This window comes from Rhinolophus sinicus, linkage group LG10 (assembly GCF_036562045.2).
Source record: "Rhinolophus sinicus isolate RSC01 linkage group LG10, ASM3656204v1, whole genome shotgun sequence".
Classification (NCBI taxonomy): Eukaryota; Metazoa; Chordata; class Mammalia; order Chiroptera; family Rhinolophidae; genus Rhinolophus; species Rhinolophus sinicus.
Window position 1 is genome coordinate 89,979,294 of NC_133759.1, and position 22,561 is coordinate 90,001,854.

The 22,561-nt window shown below is 43.3% G+C and overlaps 1 protein-coding gene across 1 annotated transcript; it reads right to left on the reverse strand.

The window, feature by feature from the left end:
• Positions 1-6,114: 6,114 nt before the first annotated feature.
• Positions 6,115-21,593, reverse strand: LOC109448714 (proton-coupled amino acid transporter 3). The gene is given in 13 exon segments (XM_074314109.1): positions 6,115-6,632; positions 9,558-9,727; positions 12,269-12,435; positions 12,839-12,937; positions 14,910-15,091; positions 15,094-15,163; positions 15,667-15,751; positions 16,450-16,544; positions 17,099-17,153; positions 19,003-19,090; positions 20,872-20,881; positions 21,515-21,547; positions 21,549-21,593. Coding segments are annotated over 13 exon segments (1,368 nt in total). The 3' UTR covers positions 6,115-6,363.
• Positions 21,594-22,561: the final 968 nt, after the last annotated feature.

The window sequence follows — 22,561 nt, forward strand, 5'->3', positions numbered from 1 at the left end:
CAGTGTATTAACAGTTTTCATTTTATTCCAACCCTGTCTTACAATGAAGGGCCTGACATAGTCTGTTCTAAGTCTATTCCTCCATTAACGTCTATGATTACTTTAGTATTCTTTTCTAGATTTGCCCAGTTAACAGTGGTGCATAGTGTATCTTCCTGGAGAGGCAGGGCACGTGGTGGTGGTGGTGGTGGGGGTGGGGGCTTCACTGGGAGAGAGATTTAAGAATGTTCTCTGTGTTTAAGACAGTTTACAAACGCAAGTGCCTGCCTGTAGGGCCAAGCACGAGACATTAACGAGCAGCAAGGACCACAAGGAACGCATGTGTCTTCCCTTTTCCTTTTTCATAACTGCACATATGCACTGATATGAGGCAGCCGGTGCCCAGTCTCGATTTGGGGATGTAATTAGGGATGATGGGGATGGGGGTGAGTTGGAACGGGCACATGCTGTTTGTAGGGGCCACTGCTGTCTAGATATAGCCAGTTAGTGCCACATGAGAATGTTGTGGGCCCAGTTTGCCAAGTATTCTTGTTTTTTTTTTTCCTTAGAGAAGCTGGAATCCAGAGTTTTATATGAAATCTTACAATGTTTAAATATTGGCAAGTAATTTTTAAAAAAACTGTGTGGGCCAAAGGGGCCACATAGACTTGTCAGTGGGGAAATTTGGCTCAGGGTGGCCAGTCTGCGACCTCTAATGTAAGAATGTGCATGCTTTGTTTTTTCAGTCTCAGGACAATTCCTCTGGCACCGTATGTCCTTCCACAGAGCCACATCTGTAGTGTCAGACCCCCGGAGCAGGCCCTGCCAGTGCTGGGGAAGACAGAGATGGCCTCTCAGAGCTGTGAGTGCTGTCAGGCTCACTGTGGCACATGCTCAGCACTGGACCCGCCAGCAGCTGCTCTGCAGCGGGATCGCTGCCCGGGTTTGTCCATTGTCCTGTCCTTGGTGACAACTTACTGACCCACCGACCAGCTCTGAGTTCTGGGCTCATTCAAAGCCTGGAATGGCAATATAGTCATGTGCCACTTAATGACAGGGATACGTTCTGAGAAATGTGTCGTTAGGCAATTTTGTCATTGTGCAAACATCACCGAGGGCACTTACACAAACCCTGATGGGCTAGCCTCCTGCACACCTAGGCTGTGTGGTACAGCCTGTTGCTCCTCGGCTACAAACCTGTAGAGCACGTTACTGTACTGAATACTGCAGGCAGTTGTAACACAGTGGTAGTATTTCTAAACACAGAAGAGATACAGTAAAAATACTCACATGCTTATGATGATGTGTTGCACATTCTGATGGTTATGCTGTTACTAGGCAACAGGCATTTCAGCTCCATTATACTCTTATGGGACCTCCTTCATACGAGGTCTGACCTTCATACCTGGTCCATCGTTATACAGCGCGTGACTAAATCTTTTTAACTTGCTGAGAATTCTTCCTTTGCCTTGGCTGTGTATTTTTTTCTTATTGATCACATCTCAGGATTTCAGGAGCTTTTATGGTGGGCTGTTCCTGTTGGAAGGCTTTGCTGCAGTCGTGCAGATGAGCCGAGGCGATGCCAGGGACTGACCCTTGTTTCTGCTCATGAGCTGCTTGTTATCGCTGATTCATTCAGCCTCATCACCATCCAACTTGGTTCACTCCTTTGCTTTCCCATCACAGTGTGACCTCTCCAGCTTTTGTTCCCTTCCTGGATTTTCAGCCTTGTTCTCACAGTCATTTTTTAGTTCACATCCTTGAATGTAATCTCTGGCTCACTCAATCTTTTTATGCCATGCCATGCTCTTGGGTCAGATGCTCTTCTGGGTCTCAGTGGGGAAGGTGGTGAGAGATCTCAAATCACAGGGCAAAGTAGACTTTTTAATAAATGGTACTGAGTCAACTGGCAAATCATTTGGAAAAAGTTGAAATTAGATCCACACTTCACACCATATGCAAAAATAAACTCCAAATGGGTCCATGGTCTAAATGTAAAAAAAAAAAAATCCATACAAATACCAAAACATAGAGGAAAAATCCAGAGGTAATAAAAGATTGATACAGGGTGGCCGGTTGGCTCAGTTGGTTAGAGTGCTAACACCATGGTTGCCAGTTCGATCCCCACATGGGCCAGTGAACTGCACCCTCCACAACTAGACGGAAAACAACGATTTGACTTGGAGCTGATGGGACCTGGAAAAACACACTGTTTCCCAATATTCCCCAATAAAATCTTTTTAAAAATTGATACATTTGACTACATGAAAATAAAATGCTTGTCAAGAAGAAAATATTTGCAGCATATCTCAGACAAAGGGTTAATATTCCTATGTTCAAACTCACCCATGTTTAGAGAAATGTAAATAAAAGCAATACTGAGATAACATCACCTCTAAGATTGGTAAAAAATAAAAAGTACAACACTGCATTGTGCTAGGCAAGCCTGTAGGGAAACAGGCACTCTCACATATGGCTGGTGGGAATGCAAACTGGTACAACCCTTCCTGAGGGGATTTGTCAGTACCTAACAAAACTTCAAAAGTGCCTACGCTTTGACCCAATCGTTCCACTACTGGAAATTTCCTTTGAAGTTACATCTCCAACAATATAAAAATACACGTACACAAGCTCATTAATTGCTGCATTGTGGTTGAGAATTGGAAACAACTACATGTCCATATATAAGACAATGACTGAATAAACCATGGCATATCCATGTAGAGTATTAGTGTGTTTCCCCGAAAATAAGACCTAGCCAAACAATCATCTCTAATGTGTCTTTTGGAGCAAAAATTAATATAAGACCTACTCTTATTTTACTATAATGTAAGACCAGGTCTTATAATATAATATAATATAATACAATATAATATAATATAATGTAATATAATATAATACCAGGTCTTAATTTTTGCTCCAAAAGATGCATTAGAGCTGATTGTCTAGCTAGGTCTTATTTTTAGGGAAACGTTACTTAACTGTAAAAAATAAATAAATAAGGAAGACCTCTGAATCAATATAGTTATTTCCAGGATATATTGTTAAGTGCAAAAATGTGTAATGTGCTATTTTTCATGCAAGAAAGAAAGTGGGTATAAGAAAATATATATGTAGCTGCTCATTTGTACAAAATAAAGATGAACCAGAAACGAATGAGATTAGTTATTTACAGAGGGAAGAAGCAACATAACGGAAAGAAGGGGGAAGTGATAACAGGATATGAAGAATGAAGGGGTGAGACTCTTCCGAGTATTTCTTTTTGTATAACTCTGACTCTTAGACTCATAATAATGTTCCTCATATCCAAAATGATTCAAGTCAACCAGGAGATGAGGGGAATTCAATAGGGAATACAAATAGTAACAAAAAACTAATTGCGTTTCCAATGAGTAATAAATACAGCACATTGAAGGGGATGGAGAAGAAACTAAGTTACAGTATTTTGATGGGATACTATAAAGCTAAAGACAAAAGGAACTGCACACAAATACACTGTGCTTTTGGTATTTGTATCTAAGAAGCCTTTGCCTAACCTGAGCTCACAAAAACTCTCCACTATGTTTTCTTCTAAAAGCTTTATGGTTTTAGGTTTTTCATGTAGATCTAAGATCCATTTTGAGTTGATTTTTTAATATGATGTAAAGTATGGATCTGATTTATTTATTTTTCATATGGATATCAAACTTTTGCAGGATCATTTCTTGAAAAGGTGATCTTTTCTCTATTACTTTGCCGCTGCACCTTTGCCAAAAGTCAGTTGCCCACAAATGGGTAGTTTATTTCTGGTCCACTGATCTACTTGTTTATCTTGGCACCAACACCATATAGTTTTAATTACTATAGCTTTGTTATAATTCTTGAAATCAGACAGTGTTAGCCCTCCAACTTTGTTCTTTTTCAAAGATAGTTTGGCTATTTTAAGTCCTTTGCATTTCTATATGAATTTGAGAATCAGCTGATTATATGTGTGTGTGTGTGTGTGTGTGTGTGTGTGTATCAGCTGAATTTGGCAAGAATTGACATTGACATCTTAACCATAATGAGTCTTTTGAGCCATGAACAAGGAGTACCTCTCCATCTTTAGAGGTCTTAATTCCTCTTAGCAATATATTACAGTCTTTAGAGAGCAGGTGTTGCATAGCTTTCACCAGATTTATCCTGAATTATTGCATATTTTTGATGCTATTGTAAGTGCAATTTCTGATTGTTCTCAGCTAGTATAGAGAAATACAATTGGATTTAGTATATTGACCTTGTATCCTGAAGCTTTGTAAATTCAATTAGTAGTATCTTTCTAGATTCCATTGGGTTTCCTACATTGAAAATCATTTCATAGTCATATGAAGAGAGTTTTACTTCTTCATTTCCAGTCTAGATGCCTTTTCTTTTTCTTGCCTAATTTCACTGTGTAGACATCTGGTAGAATACTGGAAGCGGTGAGACTGGGCATCTGTTTTGTTTCTGCTATTACAGGGAAAACATTCAGTATTTCCCCATCAAGTATGATGTTAGCGGTAGGTTTTTCATAGATGCCCTTTATTCTTATTGTGGAAGTTCCCTTCTAGTCCTATTGCTGGGAGCTTTATATTAGGAATAGGCATTGGATTTTGACAGATTCTTTTCTGTGTCTATTGAGATGATCATACATATTTTTTAGCTTGTTACTATGGAAAATTACATTGATTTTCAAATATTAAACCAACCCTGTATTCCTGGGATAAATACCACTTGGTCATGATGTATTCTCTTTTTAATATACTATTGAATTTGGTTTGCTGCCATTTTCTTTAGAATTTTTACATGTACGTTCATGAAGGATTTGGGTCTGCAGCTTTATTTTCTTGTAATGTTTTTGTCTAGTTTTGGTTCACGCAGTGTTTTTAAGCCGTTTTCTTCCACTGATAAACCACAAATACAATTGCATATCAGGAGGTACATTTTTGCAATGTCTGGGGGCATCATAGCGTTTTTTTTCTGGATGAGTCATAATTTAACCTAATGTTGGATGTTTGTTTCCAACTTCTTACTATGATAAACAATACAAATTCTCTTTTGGCATACATTTTTGTAAACACAAACGATTCTTAGGATAAATTGCCAGAAGTGAAATTAGTGGGTCAGAGGGCCACACATTTTAAGGCTTATGTATTATAAAATTGTCCTTCAGTAAAGCCTTAACCATGTATACTCTCATCTGCAGAGTATAAGATTGTCTGTTTTTCAAAACCCTTCCCCAAACTAAGTATTATTTTTTTAAAGTAGGTCAGTAATCCTTGCACATGATGAAATCTTTTTTGACCATACAAACTTCTCAGCCCCTTCAGTCTAAATCAGCTAAGTGGATATCAGAGAAGGAAAATAGATAGAGAGAGAGATGATTGATGATAGATGGATGATAGATGATATATAGATAGTTAGCTAGCTAGATAGATAGATAAATGATGCCTTCTAGCTACGGAAGTCGCCATAATGATGAAAGATCACTAAGAGATTTGTTTTTATTCCTTAGCCTACTTCTGTTATGTCCATATCTCCAAGGCAACAGGGTAACTTGCTGATGGAAAACACTTCAGTTTTCACATATGTGGTTAAGGATTTAAGGATGAATTTCCTTTTTATTAATTTGTTTTGTAAGGAGGGCACAGCTCACAGGGGCCCATGCGGGGATCGAACCAGCAACCTTGGTGTTATCAGCACCAGGCTCTAACCAACTGAGCTAACCGGCCACCCTCTCCTTTTCCTTTTTTATTTACTTTCAGAATGTAATAGCTGGAAGAGCCCTTAATGACCAATTAATCCAATTCTTCATTTCATAAATGAGGAAACTAAACAGAGAGAGGGAGGAACTTGGCCAAGGTCCCATAGGAAATCAACTGCAGAGCCAAATGGTTGGACAGAATTACTGCTAAATTCTACCTCTGTTCTGTCTGTGACTCTTCCACTTAGAAGAATATCTAAATAGAAAACCCGCTTCCCCAATATACACTTTTCTAAATCGGATCCTTTAAGGGCAGCTACTGCCAAATAGAGAAAACAATTGCTTTTGCATTTACATTTATGCTTCGTCTCTGTTTCCAGGGATATCACAGGCGAATGACATCCCTCTTCCCATTAAATGAGGCTGATAATATGAATGGTGAAATGTGGTTTTGGTTTGGAGGTACAAAAAAACCTCCAAAAAAAAAAATCCAAAACCAAAAAAAGGCACCACCTGAGAGGTATCAGCACTGACGTATGTCATCTACATTTTTCTTGGAAAGATAAAGAAGTCACTACTTAATATATAGAGATGTTGGGGTTTGATTAATGTATATAACATCCACAGGAAAAATCAAATTGGGGATGGGAGGAAGGGAGAACTATTGGAATAAAAATAGATAATTATGCCTGGATACCTGTGGAGTTGGCTAGGGAATGGCTCATGAGTTGGATCAACTCATAGAGGGCTTGGTGTGCTCCAAATACACACCCCGAAAGGCCCAGGATGCTGATCGTGATGTCCTTTGCAATGGTGACACAGCTCATGTCTTCAGGGTGAAAGGTGGTGAGCTCCAGGAGGGGCAGGATGATGCGGGCCAGGGCACTGCTGCTCACGGAGCCCAGCAGGGAAAGGACCAGGAGCAGGTGGGGGATGAGGATGGCCGAGACGCCTGCGGAGAGAAGAAATTTACAGTCACCGAAGGTATCGCAAGAAGGGAGCTCAGAAGTAAACCATTTCTTTGGAGCCTTATAATTCCACAGATGCCTGACAAGCCATTTTGGAGAGGTGGGAAAGAAGCCCACTGAGGACTTGAGCAGGAGGTCAGGTACTGTGGCGCTGGACTCCCACCTGTTTTAGCCACCAGCATAGATGCTCTCCTTGTATGTTCATCGAGTGGGTTTTTCACATATCATATTTGCTGGAAAGGCCCCTCTAACTACCTCTCTATTAGAACCTCATTGTAGAGATGGGGAAATCTAGAGCACCAGAGGGAACTGGACATGCTCAAGGTCACACAGGACTGAGATAAGAATCCACTGGGATGCTCTTTCCACTCCACTATGTTGACTCCCATTTATGTGAAAGAATTTCATACACCACAGGTACTTAACCAATGCTTGCCTCTTACCCAGACACTGAATCTATGGTGAATCCGTACTAATCTAAATACATAATATGGCCGCTGTCTAGAAGCAAGGGTGGATTAAAAAATGAGAGCTGGCTCGCTGCGGTCAAAACCTCAGCCACTTGTTTTCTTATTCTTAGAAGGATATGGATAATTAAGGAGGACATCAAACACAGAGACAGCATTAGGCTACAAACCCTCAAATCTTCATCTTTTATACATCTGAATGTATATCATGGATTTCCCAGGGGAATCCAATTTTGATAATGTTTGAATGAACAAATATACAACTTATGTGATTCAACATTAGACAACCATGTGATTTTCCTATGAACAAATTAGGGAAAACCTGTTCTGCAAAGCACCCTTACTAGTATGCTGGATCTTTCTGAAATTGCGCCAGCACCTCCAATCAGAGAATGAGGGAGACTCATAGACTCTCATGGTTGAGAATCCATCATCCTTCTGATGGGATGGTCCATCCCATCCACAGCATCCCTTCATCAGATGTTTAATAAATTCCTTCCAGGAGGAGGTAAAGAGGAAAATCAGAGTCTGTGCTCCAGGAGAGCTCACAGTGACGGGGTAGAGAAGACACATTCCAGGAAGCTCTAATACAAGGGAGACTGGAGGGCACGAGAAGGGTCCGACCTGGTCATGCCAACCCACTGCTCAGAACCCTTCCATGGCTCCCCATGGCCTGATCGCCTTAGCGTTAAGACCCCTTAGGACTTGGGCCCTGCCAAATCCTCTGGCTTCATGTTTTATCACGCCCCACTGCTTTTAGTTCTCCAAAGAGGCCAGACGTAAATACCTGCCTCAGATCTGCGTAGAGCCTGCTCCCGACACATGGTACACTCTTCACTCCTCCATCTACCTTCTGTTTATCTTTTAGGTCTTCACTGAAATATCATTTCACTGGAGAGGCCTCCCTGACCTGACCCAGGTAGGCTTAGTTAGAGGACCTTGTTCTATGCTCCTAGGGTATCCTCTTCTTAGGATCTTAACCATCAGATGGTACATCTTTATGTACCATCTTCATGTTCATCACAATGGGCTGTAATTAATTTCTTGCATCTATTTCCCATAAGGGCAGGAACCATGTCTTCGTTATTCATTATTGTGTCCTAGCACAAGGTCAAGTGCATCAGAGGTACTCAACAAACGATGGCTGGATGAATGAAGGGTAACGGAATGGGCAGATGAATAAGGAAGCAGGAAGTGTTCACGCAGCACCTACCAGAAGCTGGACATGTAATTCGATCTGCGGTCTCTAGCAATGCCTTCCCTGATCCTAGAGGCCCGAACTACTCAGTTTTTTTGTCTTCAACTTACAGTCTATCTATTAGGAAGGATCACAAAACAATATAGTCACAGGTTCTTTATGTCTTGGTACAGACTGGGAACTCTGTAACACTTGAAGCCAAACAGTTGTGCTATTTCTGCTTACAGGACTCCACTTATGCAAAATGTAACATCTGATAGCACGCTCTTCTGTGGGACTGCTCCAAGAGTTACAGTTTCTCCTGACCCCGAACTGAGACTGGATTCCCTCAACTTTCAACTCTGACTGGTGGAGGCTTTAGGACTCAATTTGCTTTCTCTTTCACAATAATCCAACAGGTGGTGGAGGACAGATATAGAATTTCCCCAAGCCCTCGCTTCTCCAGGTAAAACATCCCTAATTGTTTCCCTCATTCCTCATGGGACACCTTTTCTGATCTTCTTTCTCTGGACAGGCTTCCGAGAAAGAATTCCCCAACCCCGTTCATGATGTTTCCCAACCATCTACTATAGCGCCTAATGTAGAATGAATGAGTGAATAAATAAACAGACGGAAGCATGAGGGAAGGAAGAAAAGGAGGGAGGGTGAAAGGGAGAAGGTGCACCCCCAAAAATGATCTTCTCCAAGACCCTAACAAATCAGCCCCTTGGGGTTTTTCCCGACAGTTAAACAATGCTCTATGACCGGCAACTTGACCTTGACTTATGATAGGAAGGAATATGGCTCAATGGAAAATACAGACTTTGGTGCTACACAACCTACATTCACGTCCCAGCTCCGTCACTGAGCAGCCATATGATTTGAGCATGTTACCTCATTTCTCTGGGCCACAGTTTCCTCACTTGGTCCTATTACATTGCTGGGCTGTCATGAGTATCAGACAGGGTCAGTACTGAGCCTGGCACACAGGAGACATACAGAAATGTGATTGAATGAATGCTACTTCTTTCTCCCATAAAGCAGCCAACGTATACTTCCTATGTGTCAGCAGTAGAGACGGCTGTAACACTTACTATGTGGGAGGTCCGTTAAGTGCTTTTTTTCAGGTGGAAAGCTGGGGTTCAGGGAGGTAAAGTATGTTGCCCAAGCTCATAAAGAAGGTAATGGCAGAGCCAGTGATGGTGGGTTGACGCCAATGTGGCTCCCAGCCACAGCTTTGGGCAAAGAGCGCCATTTGATCCCACTCACAGGTCGCACAAAGGTGGTGCGGACAGACCGGTCTGCAAACAGTGCCCAGCTCTCTGACACCTGGGGGATGACGCAAGGGCTCATGATGGCAGCTGGGATGTGGAACTGGAGGGCGTAGCTGAAGAAGATGCCAGTAGAGTATATCAACTTGACCGACTGGTACAGCCTGCAGACAGATGGATAGGACGTGAAATGTGACAGAGCCTTGCAGGGCTCACTCACTGTTCAGAAGCTGGTACTTGTCACTGAGTTACAGAACTAGCTAACTTCCATGGATGCAGGCCTGAGCCGCCATCACAGCCACATGGGAGATTCTGAGTCAACAAGTCTGTGGCTCAGAAACATGTGCCTTTTTTCTTTTAGTTTTTAAAAGGTGTATCTGTGCATAGGGTAAAATTCACAGTGTTAAAGACATACAGTGAAAAGCCTTCTTCCTACTGCTGATTCCCAGTCTCCAGTTCTTCTTTCCATAGGCAATCCCTCTAACAGCTTTCTTGTAGCCCCTCCTGAAACAATCAGTGGATATACAAGCTTATACAGAATGTAGGGATGGACATGGACAGACACACACACACACACACACACACACACACACACACACACACACACGGTAGCATCCTCTACACACTGCTGAGCTCCATTTTTGTTCATTAAATATTTCTTGGAGGTTTGTTCCCTATCAGTACACATAGACCTTGCTCTTTTATTTAACAGCTACTTGGTAGTCCAATTGCATGGATATACTAGTCACCAATTAATGGATATTTAGATTATTCCCAGTCTTTTGCTAGATGGAAAAATTCTGGGTAAAAGTGTATGTGATTTAAAACTGCGATTGTGTCGTTGCAGCACATTGGAGGGCCCGTTTCCCACGTCCTTGCCAAAGCAGGTGTGAACACAGGCTGCTCTTTGCCATTGGGTTTTTAAACATTGGCATGTCTGTTATTGTGAGGGAGACAGAGAGCATCTTTGCAAATATATAAAATGTCATTTTGGGGTTTGCCTGTGAACTGTGTGCTCATGGCCATGTTTTTCTTGGGTTGTTGGTCTTTTTCTTATTGGGAAGGGATATCTGTTTATCCTCTGGAGAATCTCATGACTGGCCAAGTTCGGAGCAGGTGGGAAGTCCTCCTAGCCCCAGATGCCCACATTTTCCAGCTGAGGCCCCTGGAAGAAAAGTGTCCTGTCTGAAGTAGCTAGTTGCAGCTCAAATTGCCCAGAAAAGAACAGCCTATTAAGATGATATCTGACTTGTGGAAAATAAGTTTCAACTTCTAAGAAATTCCACATTTATTATCTCCCATCTAGTCATTAGCACAACATAGTAAGAGGGTGGGGCTGGTGATATTTTTCTCATTTTGCAGTTTTGGCCTCGTGGAAAATAAATGCCCCCCATCCTACTTATTTCACGAGGCCCAGGCTGTGGAGACAGGTAACCACGATAATAGCGAACCTTCAATGAGTGTTTACTATGTGCCAGACACTTTTCTAAGCATCTTATGTATATTAAACCAATTAATCTTCACAATCACTCCCTGAGATAGCATAGAAGTCATCTGGGCTGTTCAACCAATGTTTCCAGTTCTTCCAGGGACATGGTGGAATTTCACTTCCCTGCCCCTTATAGTGAGATGTGGCCATGTAGTTTGCTTTGACTGATAAATTGTGAACAGAAGAAATGTATACGTTAGCAGCTTCAAGGTAGACGGCATGATTTATGTGCTCCCTGCATGGCAACCAGAAACGTTTCAGGGAGCGGCTGTTCCATCAGTCTGGGTCCTGGACCGGGGAAGGTGTACAGCTGAGCCCCAGCCATCCCATAATGGACATGGAGCATGAGCAAATTTTTAAGCCTTTGTGTGTAGTCAGCCATTGACATTTGGGAGTTGTTTTTTCCTGGAATATAGTCTATCGTGCCTGATACAAATAGGCCTTAGTATTACCTTCATTTTACAGAGGATGGAAATGAGGTCTGCAAAATTGGGTAGCTTGTCCAAGGTCACATGAGAAGCAAGATGCACATCTCTGGATGCACAGCTCACTACTCCGCTTTAGAACCTGTGCTCCATGCACTGCTTTGTCACACTATGTGCCCAATACCGCCAGAATAATAACAATGGCTAACACTCAAGGAATACTATGTGCCAGCCCCCAAGATGTTTGCTGGATGAATGAATGAATGAACAAATAAATGATTGAATACAAGCACTCCAGATCAAATTTCACTAAGGAAATAGCCATGACAGCGTAGGTCCATTTCTGGAATTGGGGGCCCAGGTAGTGGTCCATCTGCAGGACCCTGAATCATTACTCAGGAGTTATACTTCTTATTGTTGCTGTTTCTGTTTCTCAAACACTCCAGATCACTCCTGTTTTAGGGCCTTTGAATCACAGAATCAGACAGATTCAGTTTCCAGTTTCGGCGTCTCACAAACAATGTGAGCTGGGACACTTATCTCTCTCACAATTATCAAATTCCTCATCTTTTAAATGGAATTGATATTTATCATGCAAACTCATAGGGCTGTTGTGAGAATTAAATGAGATCATGCAAGTGCCCGGATTATCCAATTGACCTGTTATTATAATCCAAATATTAGCAGTTGCTACTTGTTGCCAACGATAACCCAAGGGAATGCCACCTTTTCTTGCTGAGTCTCAGATCCCAGAGCTCTCCCCTCCCTACCCCAGGTAGGCAGGGACGTACCAGCAATTGGGCAAGTTGAGCGTGGTGCTGGCCTGGGTGTTCGACCCAAACTTCATGTCCCCGAGTGTCCCCATGCAGACCTAGAGGATGATGACAAGGGACATCCCCAAGTACAGAACCAAAGAAAACTGCTGTGGATGCTTCATCTGGTGTCTGAGAGGCAGAACCTGGAGGTAAAGGGAGGTTGTGAAAGAAAAGGTGGAAAGAGATGTTGGAACCTTGTGAAAGGGGCAGCTTCCCCACCAGCACAGACATCGTTCTCCAGGTGGCCCGGGGTCAGGAAGGGGCTTCTCCACATGGCCTTACCCCCTTTCGTTTTCCTCCACGCTTCCTATTGCCAGGAGTGCCCTCCTCCTTCTGGGCTGATGAGTAAATTCACACTCAGTCTTCAAAGTTTAGTAGTGCATGGGGCAGTGGGCGCCCTGTGCATGGGTCCTGACTTTCCTTTCCACCAGGAGGAGGTCATATTCTACACTTTTTATAAATAAGATTATTTAGTCATCGGGGACAACGCCTGGCTTCCCCAGAAAGCACTAAGGACCATGCACTCAGACCTCACATTAAGCTTACCATACTGACACCTTCAAACGTGAAGACGGCGGTACCGAAGAAGAGCAAGAAAGTCTCCCAGCTTGCCATCAAAGGTAGGCTGCTGGGATCTGGAATCCCCTGAAAGGAAGGAGAAGGGCATCAGCTCTGCCATGGCGTAGAAATCATCCCAAATCTTTGCCTGGTGGAAGGAGCCCGTGTTAGGAGCCCGTGTTAGGAGCACCTATGAAATATCTAGAGCTTGGTCAGCCTTCTCATCTTTTAAAAAGTTATTTATTTTTATTGTGGTAAAATACACATAGCATAAAGTTGACAATTTTTAACCATTTTTAAGTGTACAGTTCAGTGGCATTAAGTACATTCAAATTGTTGTGCAACCATCACCACTATCTATTTCCAGAACCTCTGCTTCACCCCACAATGAAACTTGGTGCCCATTAAATAATAACTCCCCATTATCCAGCTCCCTGGTCACCCCTGATCTACTGTCTCTATGAATTTGACTATTCTAGGTACCTCGTGGGAGTGAAATCATATTTGTCTTTTTGCGACTGGCTGTTTCACTGCGCATGTTGTCTTTGACCTCGATCCGTGTTGCAGCATGTGTCAGAATTTCATTCCTTTTTGAAGGCTGAATAACATTCCATTGTATGTATTTACCACTTCTGTTTATCCGTTCATCGGTCCATGGGCATTTGGGTTGTTTCTACCGTTTGGTTATTGGGAACCCTCTCATCTTTAAATGTAGGGAGAGTGGAACCCAGGAAGGAGAGAGGAATTGCCTGAGGCCACTCTCTAAGTTAGTGGGGCAGCCCAGATAAGAATCCAGGTCTTCTGTTTTCCAGTTCTCCAGCCTTTTTCCCATCACTTCTCTCAAGAGCTGTGCAGTCTACTAACGGGCACAGCAGCTATCACGGATCTAATAAGAGCAATCGACTCAGGGTGGGCAGAACAATGACTCCCCAAAGATGTCCACGTCCTTATCCCTAGAACCTGTGAATATATGTTATGTTACATATGGCAAGGGAGAATGAAGTGTTCAGACTGAATTAAGGTTACTAATCAGCCGAACTTAAAATAAGGAGATTATCCTGCATTACCTGGGTGGGCCCAATATAATCAAAAGAGTCTTTAAAGGAGAAGAGGGAGTCGGAAGAGAACCAGAGAGAGATGGTAGCATGAGAAAGCCTGGGCCTGACATTGCTGGCTTTGAAGATGAGCTAAGGCATATGGGTGGGGAAGCCTCTAGGAGCTGCAAAAGACAAGAAAACAGATTCTCCCCCCAAGAGTCCAGAAAAAATACAGCCCTGCTGACAGCTTGATTTTTAGTCCAGTGAGACCTCCAGAATTGTAAGATAAACGTATGTTTTTTTGAAGCCACTAAATCTGTGGTAATTTGTTATAGCAGCAACAGGAAACTAATACAACCACAATGACTTTCACATTCGAAGAAATGAAACCATAGTGGTAGAATTTCAGGATCTGCGATGATAGCATAGCACGAGCTTGTGAGGCAAACAGAGTAGAATTAATAGAAAAATTACTTTCTGATTATCACTTTCCTCGTTTGTGAACTGAGGATAAAGGTACTACTTCTAAAATAGTATTATTGTGAAGGTTCAATGAATTAATATATGTAAAGAACTTGGAACCAAGGTAAGTCAAATTCCCTTATCATCACTGTATCCCGTATCCACCTCCCACTGTTATAATTTTTGTTGGTTATTTGATCCAGGTTTATCTCCCCAAGTGAATATAACCTCCATGAAAGTGGACACCCTGTCAGTTTTATGTCCCATTGAATCCCCAGCCCTTTGCACAATGCCTGGGTCACAGAAGGTCCTCAGTAACTGTTTGTCGAATGACTCATTGTTATGCAGTGTGACAATGACAATGATGATGATGATGATGATTACAACTAGCTTTTCTATCTTGTGGGACAGGAATGTCCACAGATGTTACCTTAGCAGGGGCTGCTCCGAGCAGTGGGCCACCTTCCTCACCTTCACCTGCCCATAATGATAATAACCCTCCCCAGGGTCCCAGAAGCCCCAGACACTGACCCCTTTCTCTGGTGGTTTCAGGCACAGACCTGCACGACATGCTCAAAGGTGAGAGCCACGCTCCCCAACATGGTGATGTTGGGCAGTGCTGAGAAGATGGACAGCACCTTGAGGTTCTGGATGAACGCTGACAGGATCAGGAAGGGCAGGATAGTCAGCATGTAGAAGTAATTGTCCAGGATGGAGGTCAGCACCGGGATCTTCCTGGGTGGCAGGTGTTGGCGGTCACGTGGGCTTTTTCCACCATCTGAGGCAGAGTGTAATGAAGGGTGGTACAGTTAGGCTTGCCCAGATTAAACACAGGATACCCAGTTAAGTTTCCATTTCACATAATTAACAGATGACTGTTTAGGAAAAGTATGTCCCAAATAGTACACAGGACACACGCATAGTCATAAAAAACAAAAATTGCTGCTTATCTGAAATTCCAACTTAACTGGATGTCATATATTTTTATTTGCCAAATCTGGTACCCCTAGCTGTAGTGCCCAGGACAGTGACAACCAGAAACTCTTAGAATCATAAAATCTTAAGGTCGAAGGGTCCTTTTGTCAATCTAGCCCAACCTCGTCTTCCCTACCAAATGGTTTTCTTTCAATCAAAATTTCCAATTTTGAAAAACACTGAACTTTAGAATCTAAGTATAGACCTGGAGTTGATTACACAAGAATATCTTCTTCCTTACAGAAAAGGAAGAAATGGGCCACTGCAAGTTACCCATTATTACTGCCCCATGATCTCATCTGATAATCAGAGTGGCTGCTCATCGGGAGATCAGTGACCTACTGGGAGTCCCAGGTGAGGAGCTGCCACAGGTATCTTGGCAGCCACGTGCTGACTCACTACCTTCTGAGGGACTCCACTGCGAAGGCTGTAAAGGTAGGTTCTTGATGGAATCTCTGTTCCACCACTACCTCTGTCATTGTCCTCGGACACATGATTTTATCTTTATGAGCCTTGGTCACCTCCTAGTCCCAGGATAATAAAGACCCACCCTGCCTACCTCTCACAAGGTTGAGAGGATCGGAGGGGCTAAGACATCGAAACACATTTTGTACACCATACACTTCTTTCTCAAGCAAGGGAACAACCTTAATGTTCCTCATGAGGGGGAGGATTAAATAAATCCTCCACACTGGTATAAATCCACACTGGGGAACACCGTAAGCCTTAACAAATAATGAGGGAGCGCTCTCTGTCCCAGTGTGGGAAGAAATTCGACACGTTGTTAGAAGACAGAGCAGATTTCCGAAAACTATTCTAATGAATGTACAAGAAAATACAAAACCAAATGTATATTTCCATTCACACACATATATTTATATCCACTGACATGCAGAGAAACACAAGTCTAGAGGAACACTAACTAGATAGCGGGAATTATTTCTTGAATAAAGAGAGGGAAGGGGACGGAGCTATTGGAGGAGATACTCATATTGTTTGATAGTTTGCAATAAGAATATATTCATTTAAAACCTGGGTAACTAGAAATAAAGGAGAAACGGGGGGATTCCTGTTGGCTGCAGCAGTTGTTGTTGTTACTGCTACTGTGACACCTATGACCACTACCTTCTCCACCCCGAGTGGGTCCTCAGCCAGGCGTCTGGGCAGGCTTCCAGGCCGTACAGCATGGCCTCTTCGTAGTTCACAACGTCTTTTGCAGTCTAGAGAAAGGACAAGAAAAGCATACCTTAAAATATTCCTGTTCACGTTACAGTTTGCTCCTGAAGTGAGTAATTTATATATTTGTGTGTTAACATGGAGCATTCTGGTAATTTTCTAGCAAGGACATTACTGAAATATTTTAGAACAGTACACTTTTAGAACTTTCAGGGAACTTTCAGGGGTCTGCTCTCTCTCTCTCTCTCTCTCTCTCTCTCTCTCTCTCTAGTAGTAGTAGTTTTTTTAAACAAATATTTAAGTGGACTTTAAAAAAGTAAATAGTAGCTGTGAATTGATTAGGTCTGCAAGCCAGGAAAGAGGGGGTGTGAAAAGTATGAGGTGTGCACACCAGGTCATGGGGGTGAGGAAGTAAGGGGAGAGGGGATGTGGGTCTGGCCAAGCCATGATTCTGTCTTTTCTGGGCTTATAGTCTCTCCTTCCCACAGCTGAAGGTGTTGGGACATTTCAGAAACCTGTCCTGGACCAGATACCATGCAAAGGTGATACGTAGGCTCTTACTCAGCAGCCCTGTAGGATGTGCCACCCGAGTTCCTACCTCTTGTCCCTCTTCCCTACCTAGGGGACCCTTCCTGAGGGTGGGGAAGGCCCCACTGAGCAAGTGGGAGCAGCAGCAAGTTACAGAGGGCTCCATTCCTGAGGTTAATTGCACGCCTGAGGGGAGTAGCTGGGAGAGGGACAAGTCCCCAGATGTGTCAGGGTTTAGATCCCAACATGCCCGCTCAGATCGCTGCGAGACCTTGAGCAAACCTCTTTAGATTTTCGGGCCTCTGTGTTTTTGATATACAGTCTGGGTTTTGGGGAGGAGACTGAGAGATGGATGTGGAGATATGCTGGGAAGGTGGCATGACCCTTCTATTTTGATTATTACTCGTTTGCTTGGCATTTCAAATACAAAGGAGGTCACGTTGCATAGGAGTGGCAAATATGTTAGTGTGAGGGTTACAAATTCAAAAGCTATGGGGACCAGACAGGTATCAAGAATATCGTGAGATGGGCTGGGTTAAGACAGAATAGGAAGAGTGGAGACGGCTGCCAATACTCTGGTAATCACGCTGCCCTAAGATGGGGTGACTGGGACTTGGCTCCAGCTGAATGATGAGGAATGAAGCCCCAGAGGTGCCAGATTGCCTCACTGGCAAGAAGGTGGAGATCTTCTTTTTTCTTAAATGAAATCTCCACATTTTTAGAGGCTAAAACAAAACAAAGCAAAAACTGTGGAAGTCCCCCAGAACATATCTAAAGGCCATAGTTAGCTCTTCGGTCATAAATCTATAAAGTCTGTACTACAAATAAATGAAAAACAAGTCATTCAAAAAAAAAAAAAAAAAACAAGTCAGGAAAAGCCTACTTGGTGCTATAATGGTCCCAGCAGGCTTGAGGGAAAAAAAGATTTGCAAAACGGTTAGAGTGGGGTCAGACAGGTCTTGGAATACCGGCTCTACCACTTCCTAGCTGTGTGACCCTGAGCAAGGCATTTAACTCATCTAAGTCTCAGTTTACTCACCTGTAAAATGGGAATAATAATAATGCTATAAACATTTACTGTAAGGAATAAATGAAAGAAGGCTTGCAACACCTTCACCACGTACCTGGCACAGTGTAATTGTGCAATAAATTTAATTGCTGAATGAGTAAGTGCTCTTACAAGTGTTTTGTGAGCTGGAAAGTGCCCTCCACAAATTAGGTAAGATGGATACATGTTCCAGACACACCTATTAGGGGGTTGATCATTTGGTTTTATGAGGAGTTTTATTTAATATCTCTACTTGGACTGTTGAGGGCTTTCTGCACCTCTGCAAGGACCCGTTTGGACGTGCAGGACTCGGGAGCTGTGAAGAGAGAGCCACCAGGTGGTGAGAAAACAGGAATTACCAACCACCATGCATTGCTAGTTTATAAATAGGAAACTCTCAGCATTGTTGGTTTTCATTGTCTTTTCTTTGCATTGAAGTTTCAAAAATATAAACAGTGAGTAGCACATGTATTCTTCCTTAATGACTGAAGTCATTGCTGTATTTTTTACTTTTAATAAATTGTCCCCAAAAGGGTTTACTTGGAACAAATTACCCTTACAAGGTAATTTGGAGATGGGGGAGGGTGAGGGTGGGGAGATTAAGAGGAAAGACATCCCTAAGTAACTCGCCTATACACAGTGGTTTATGGAGTATGTTTGCGTGTTTTATCAGTTTGATCATTCTAGGTTCAAGGAGTGCAGAAACTTGACAAAGTTATCCAGCGAGTTAGCAACACAGTGGGCCTGGACCAAGGAGTTTCCAGGTGGGGTGCATATCACCCCCTCCGCCGCCTCTGTAGAATCTAGAGCAGCAGGGGTGGTGGCCTGAAAAAGTGGCCAGTTAATTGGGTCAGTCGTTAAAGGAAAACTCAACACACCCTCAACTGGGGCTTGGCATCGGGGTGAGAGAGAAGCAGGACTCTCACCTCTGACTGAGGTGATGAGCACAGTTCAGCAGGATGACCCTGCAGGGCACAGTGAGGACCCCAGTGGCCAGCAGGCTGATAGGACCCACTGCAGGGCAGAGGAGAGGTGGGGACGGTGAGCCACCAGCTGATGGTGCCCACACCCGGCCCTCTCCCAGCCTGGGTGCTGGGGCCCCACTTGTAATACAGTTGCCTCTGGGATGAAAGCCCGTGCCTGACTGTCCTTATGCCACCAGATGGCCTGGCTTGAAGGCCCTTCTTAGCATTGCTGCAAAGTGACTGCCCAGTCTCTGCTAGGATACTTCCAGTGACAGAGCACTCACTCCCTCCCCAGGCAGCCCATGCCTTTCCTCATCTACCTGGAGTCCTGCCTTCCAGATCCCTCGTCCCTTTTTCACACCCCAGTCCTCCCCTCCCCCAAGATACCTGAACACCAAGGCTCCTCTTAGAACTTGGTTCTCTTCCTCTAGTACGGGGTTGTCAAAAGGGGCACTCGTAACATTCTGGGCCAGAGGCTTCTTAGTTGTGGGGGCTCTCCTGTGTGTTTTAGGATGTTTAGCAGCTTCCCTTGGCGTCCACTCACCAGGTGTCCCCCTGTTCAACTTGTGACAACCAAGAATGTCAATGTCATTGAGGGTGTGTGTGAAAAATTGTCCTCAGTGGCAAATCACTGCTCTAGTATATCTAATTTTTCAATATCCCTTTTATTTTTTTAAATAAAAATGATACCGTATGTATTTCAGGCATACAACATTACAACTTGGTATACATATACATAGTGAAAGGATTGCTATAGTCGAGCTAATGAACATATCTTTTCCTCACATAGTTTTCCTTTCTTTTGTACGGGTGAAGAGATTAAAAAGAAGGGCTCATTATTAATCATAATCTCCCAGATGTGATCTGGAGGGCACAGAGTAAAGGGGACTCTCTTTACCTCCTCTGTTCTGAATACGCATGCCTTTAGTGATGTGACCGGAGATAATATTTTCTCTCACATAGAAATAAATGAGAGATCCAGAGCACTACTAGATTCCACTTGAATGTAGCCTCCATATAGCAGAGACTTTTTAAAAATCTTATTTACTTCTATATCTCCAGGGCTTAAAAATGCATATAATAGGTGCACAATTTATATTTCTTAAATGAATCATGGTCAGAGGTTCTGGTGGAAGATGGAGGGGAAAGAAATCACCTACGGACTCTTTGGAAGCAAAAAATCAAAGAATAAAAGAGTTATCTTAAACAGCAACAACTATACTGGCAAAGATAATTTGGCTGAGGGCGACATGGTAATAATACTCTTCAGAAGTTCTAGAACCCTGAAGATTCCATAGAAGAGAGGCCCATCTCTAGGTTAGAACTACAAATTGGAAGTCACATCAGGAGAAGCCAGGGTCTCGATGTGCCTTCTTTAGACATGGGGGCCACTTACTAGGCCTGGAGAGGAGAAATTCATGGAAATCATATGTTTGGCATCAATTCAATTCAATACACGTGAACTGGGACTTCCTGTGTGCCAGTCTCTACAGCAGGTATTGTGGGACGGTGTAAAGGTAAATCACAGAGCTCCTGCCCTCAGAACTTTCAGGTAAGTGAGGAAGATAAGAATATTTAAAAATAGGCATCTCTCATCTTTGTAAGTGCGGTAAGAATTTCAGGTGAGGTAAATATAATTTCTAGAAAAACAGAAGGTGAAGGTGGCATTACTAGGAAACAGTCCCGTTTTACAGAGCGAGAAGGGAACCGCATAAGAAGAGACAGAGATGGGATAGCAGGGAGTGTGGGGGATTGGTAAAGCCCCGCGTTATCTTCATCTCCCAAGCCACTTTCTCACAATCAATAAATGGTTTGAAACAGGACCCACACACTCAAGGCCCTCCAGGGCCCAGGCTGCTAACGTAAATGAGTGAAATGGGCTGGCTGTAATCCTAGGCAATGGGGAATGCTGTGGCCAAGCCACCTCTGTACCAGTTTGTGAGGATGGTGGGTCTTGAAGAATCACAGCGGGGTGGGGGAATTGAAGGTGGCCAAAAGGTACAAACTTCTGCTTATGAGATAAATAGGTACTGGGGCTGTAATGTACAGCATGACGACTGTAGCTAACAACGCTACAGGGTATATTTAGAACTTGCAAAGAGTAGATCCTAAGAGTTCTCAATGCAAGTAAAAAATATATACTTTTTTTATAACTACTGGAGGAGTTGGATGTTAACTAAACTTATTATAGCCATCATTTTGCAATATATGTATATGAAGTCATTATGTGGTGCACTTTAAACGTACACAGAGCTGCAGTCAATTCTATCTCAATACAACTGGGAAAAGAATAATGCCCTCTCCCCTCCAGGTTGGCTTCTGTGGACTGACGCCAGCAGGCACATTTCCCTTTGCAGAGGGTAACCCCAAATTGCCCATTGATAAACAATGCAAAGGCCTCAGGGACCCACCGCTCCAGTCCCCCAAGTGGCTAACCCTAGTTCTCATCACCGGGTCCCTCTTACCAAGAAGCAGCATTTTTGATGGGCAGCGGAAGCCCCGGGGGGTCCTGGGCCAATGTTGCATTTCCATAAATGGATCAAGGTTTGCATCGTCCTGTGTGGGGAGAGCAGGGAGACAAGAGGGCCTGTTAGTGGCAGGGAAGGGTGGCCCAAAGCTCAGCCTCCTTCCAGAATTTTCAGCACCCTCTGTTGGAAAGAGGGAAAACCCAGATGAAGTGGACTCTGGTTTAACTCTCAGTTCCAGGGATCTGTCCTGAACATCAGATCCAGAGCTGGTGCTAGTTCAGGTGGCTCAACAAATATTTAACACACACTGAGCTCTAAAGACTAACGTGGATAATTGCTGCAAACTGGGTAATTCCCTAGTACCAGTTTATTAATGAATGAATTCATTGAATGGTTTCTTTCATGATTTATTCAGATAATATTTATTGAGACCTACGAAATGCACGGTGTTTACATGAACAATCCAAAAATTAATAAAAATGTTCTCAACTTGCAGTCTTACTGTTGATACCAGGTCATTCCCTCCCGAGAAAAAACGATCTCCTACCCCAATGGAACCGGTATTTACTGGTTCTAGGTTATTTCTTCATCCATTTACTCAACCAGTATTCACTGTGAACTTATTCCATGCTATGCACTGGCTAAAATGCAGTAACACGGCTACTGTGCATGCAGAATGCTTGCTATGTGCCTGGCGGTGTGCTGGGGGCTAGGTTTCAAAGGCCCTCCACACCTGTGCTGGCTCCGCCTACGCAGCTCCAACTCACTGCTGCTCCTGGTTTGAATAATAAATTACATGGTCACGCCAGAGACGCAGTTAATGTAAGTGCAAATGATGGAAGAAGGATGGAATAGGGTGGGCAGGAGCTTGCAGGCCACTGAAAGGCCTTTGGGTTTTACTCTGAGAGGTGAGAAATCATGGAGAGTTTTGAGCAGAGAAGTGACATGACGTGCATTTGAACAGGATATCTGTGGCTAATTTGTCGGGGGCAGGTTGAATGGGGGGTGAAGGTCAAAGCAGGGAGATAATTAGGAGGCAGCCACAATAAGCT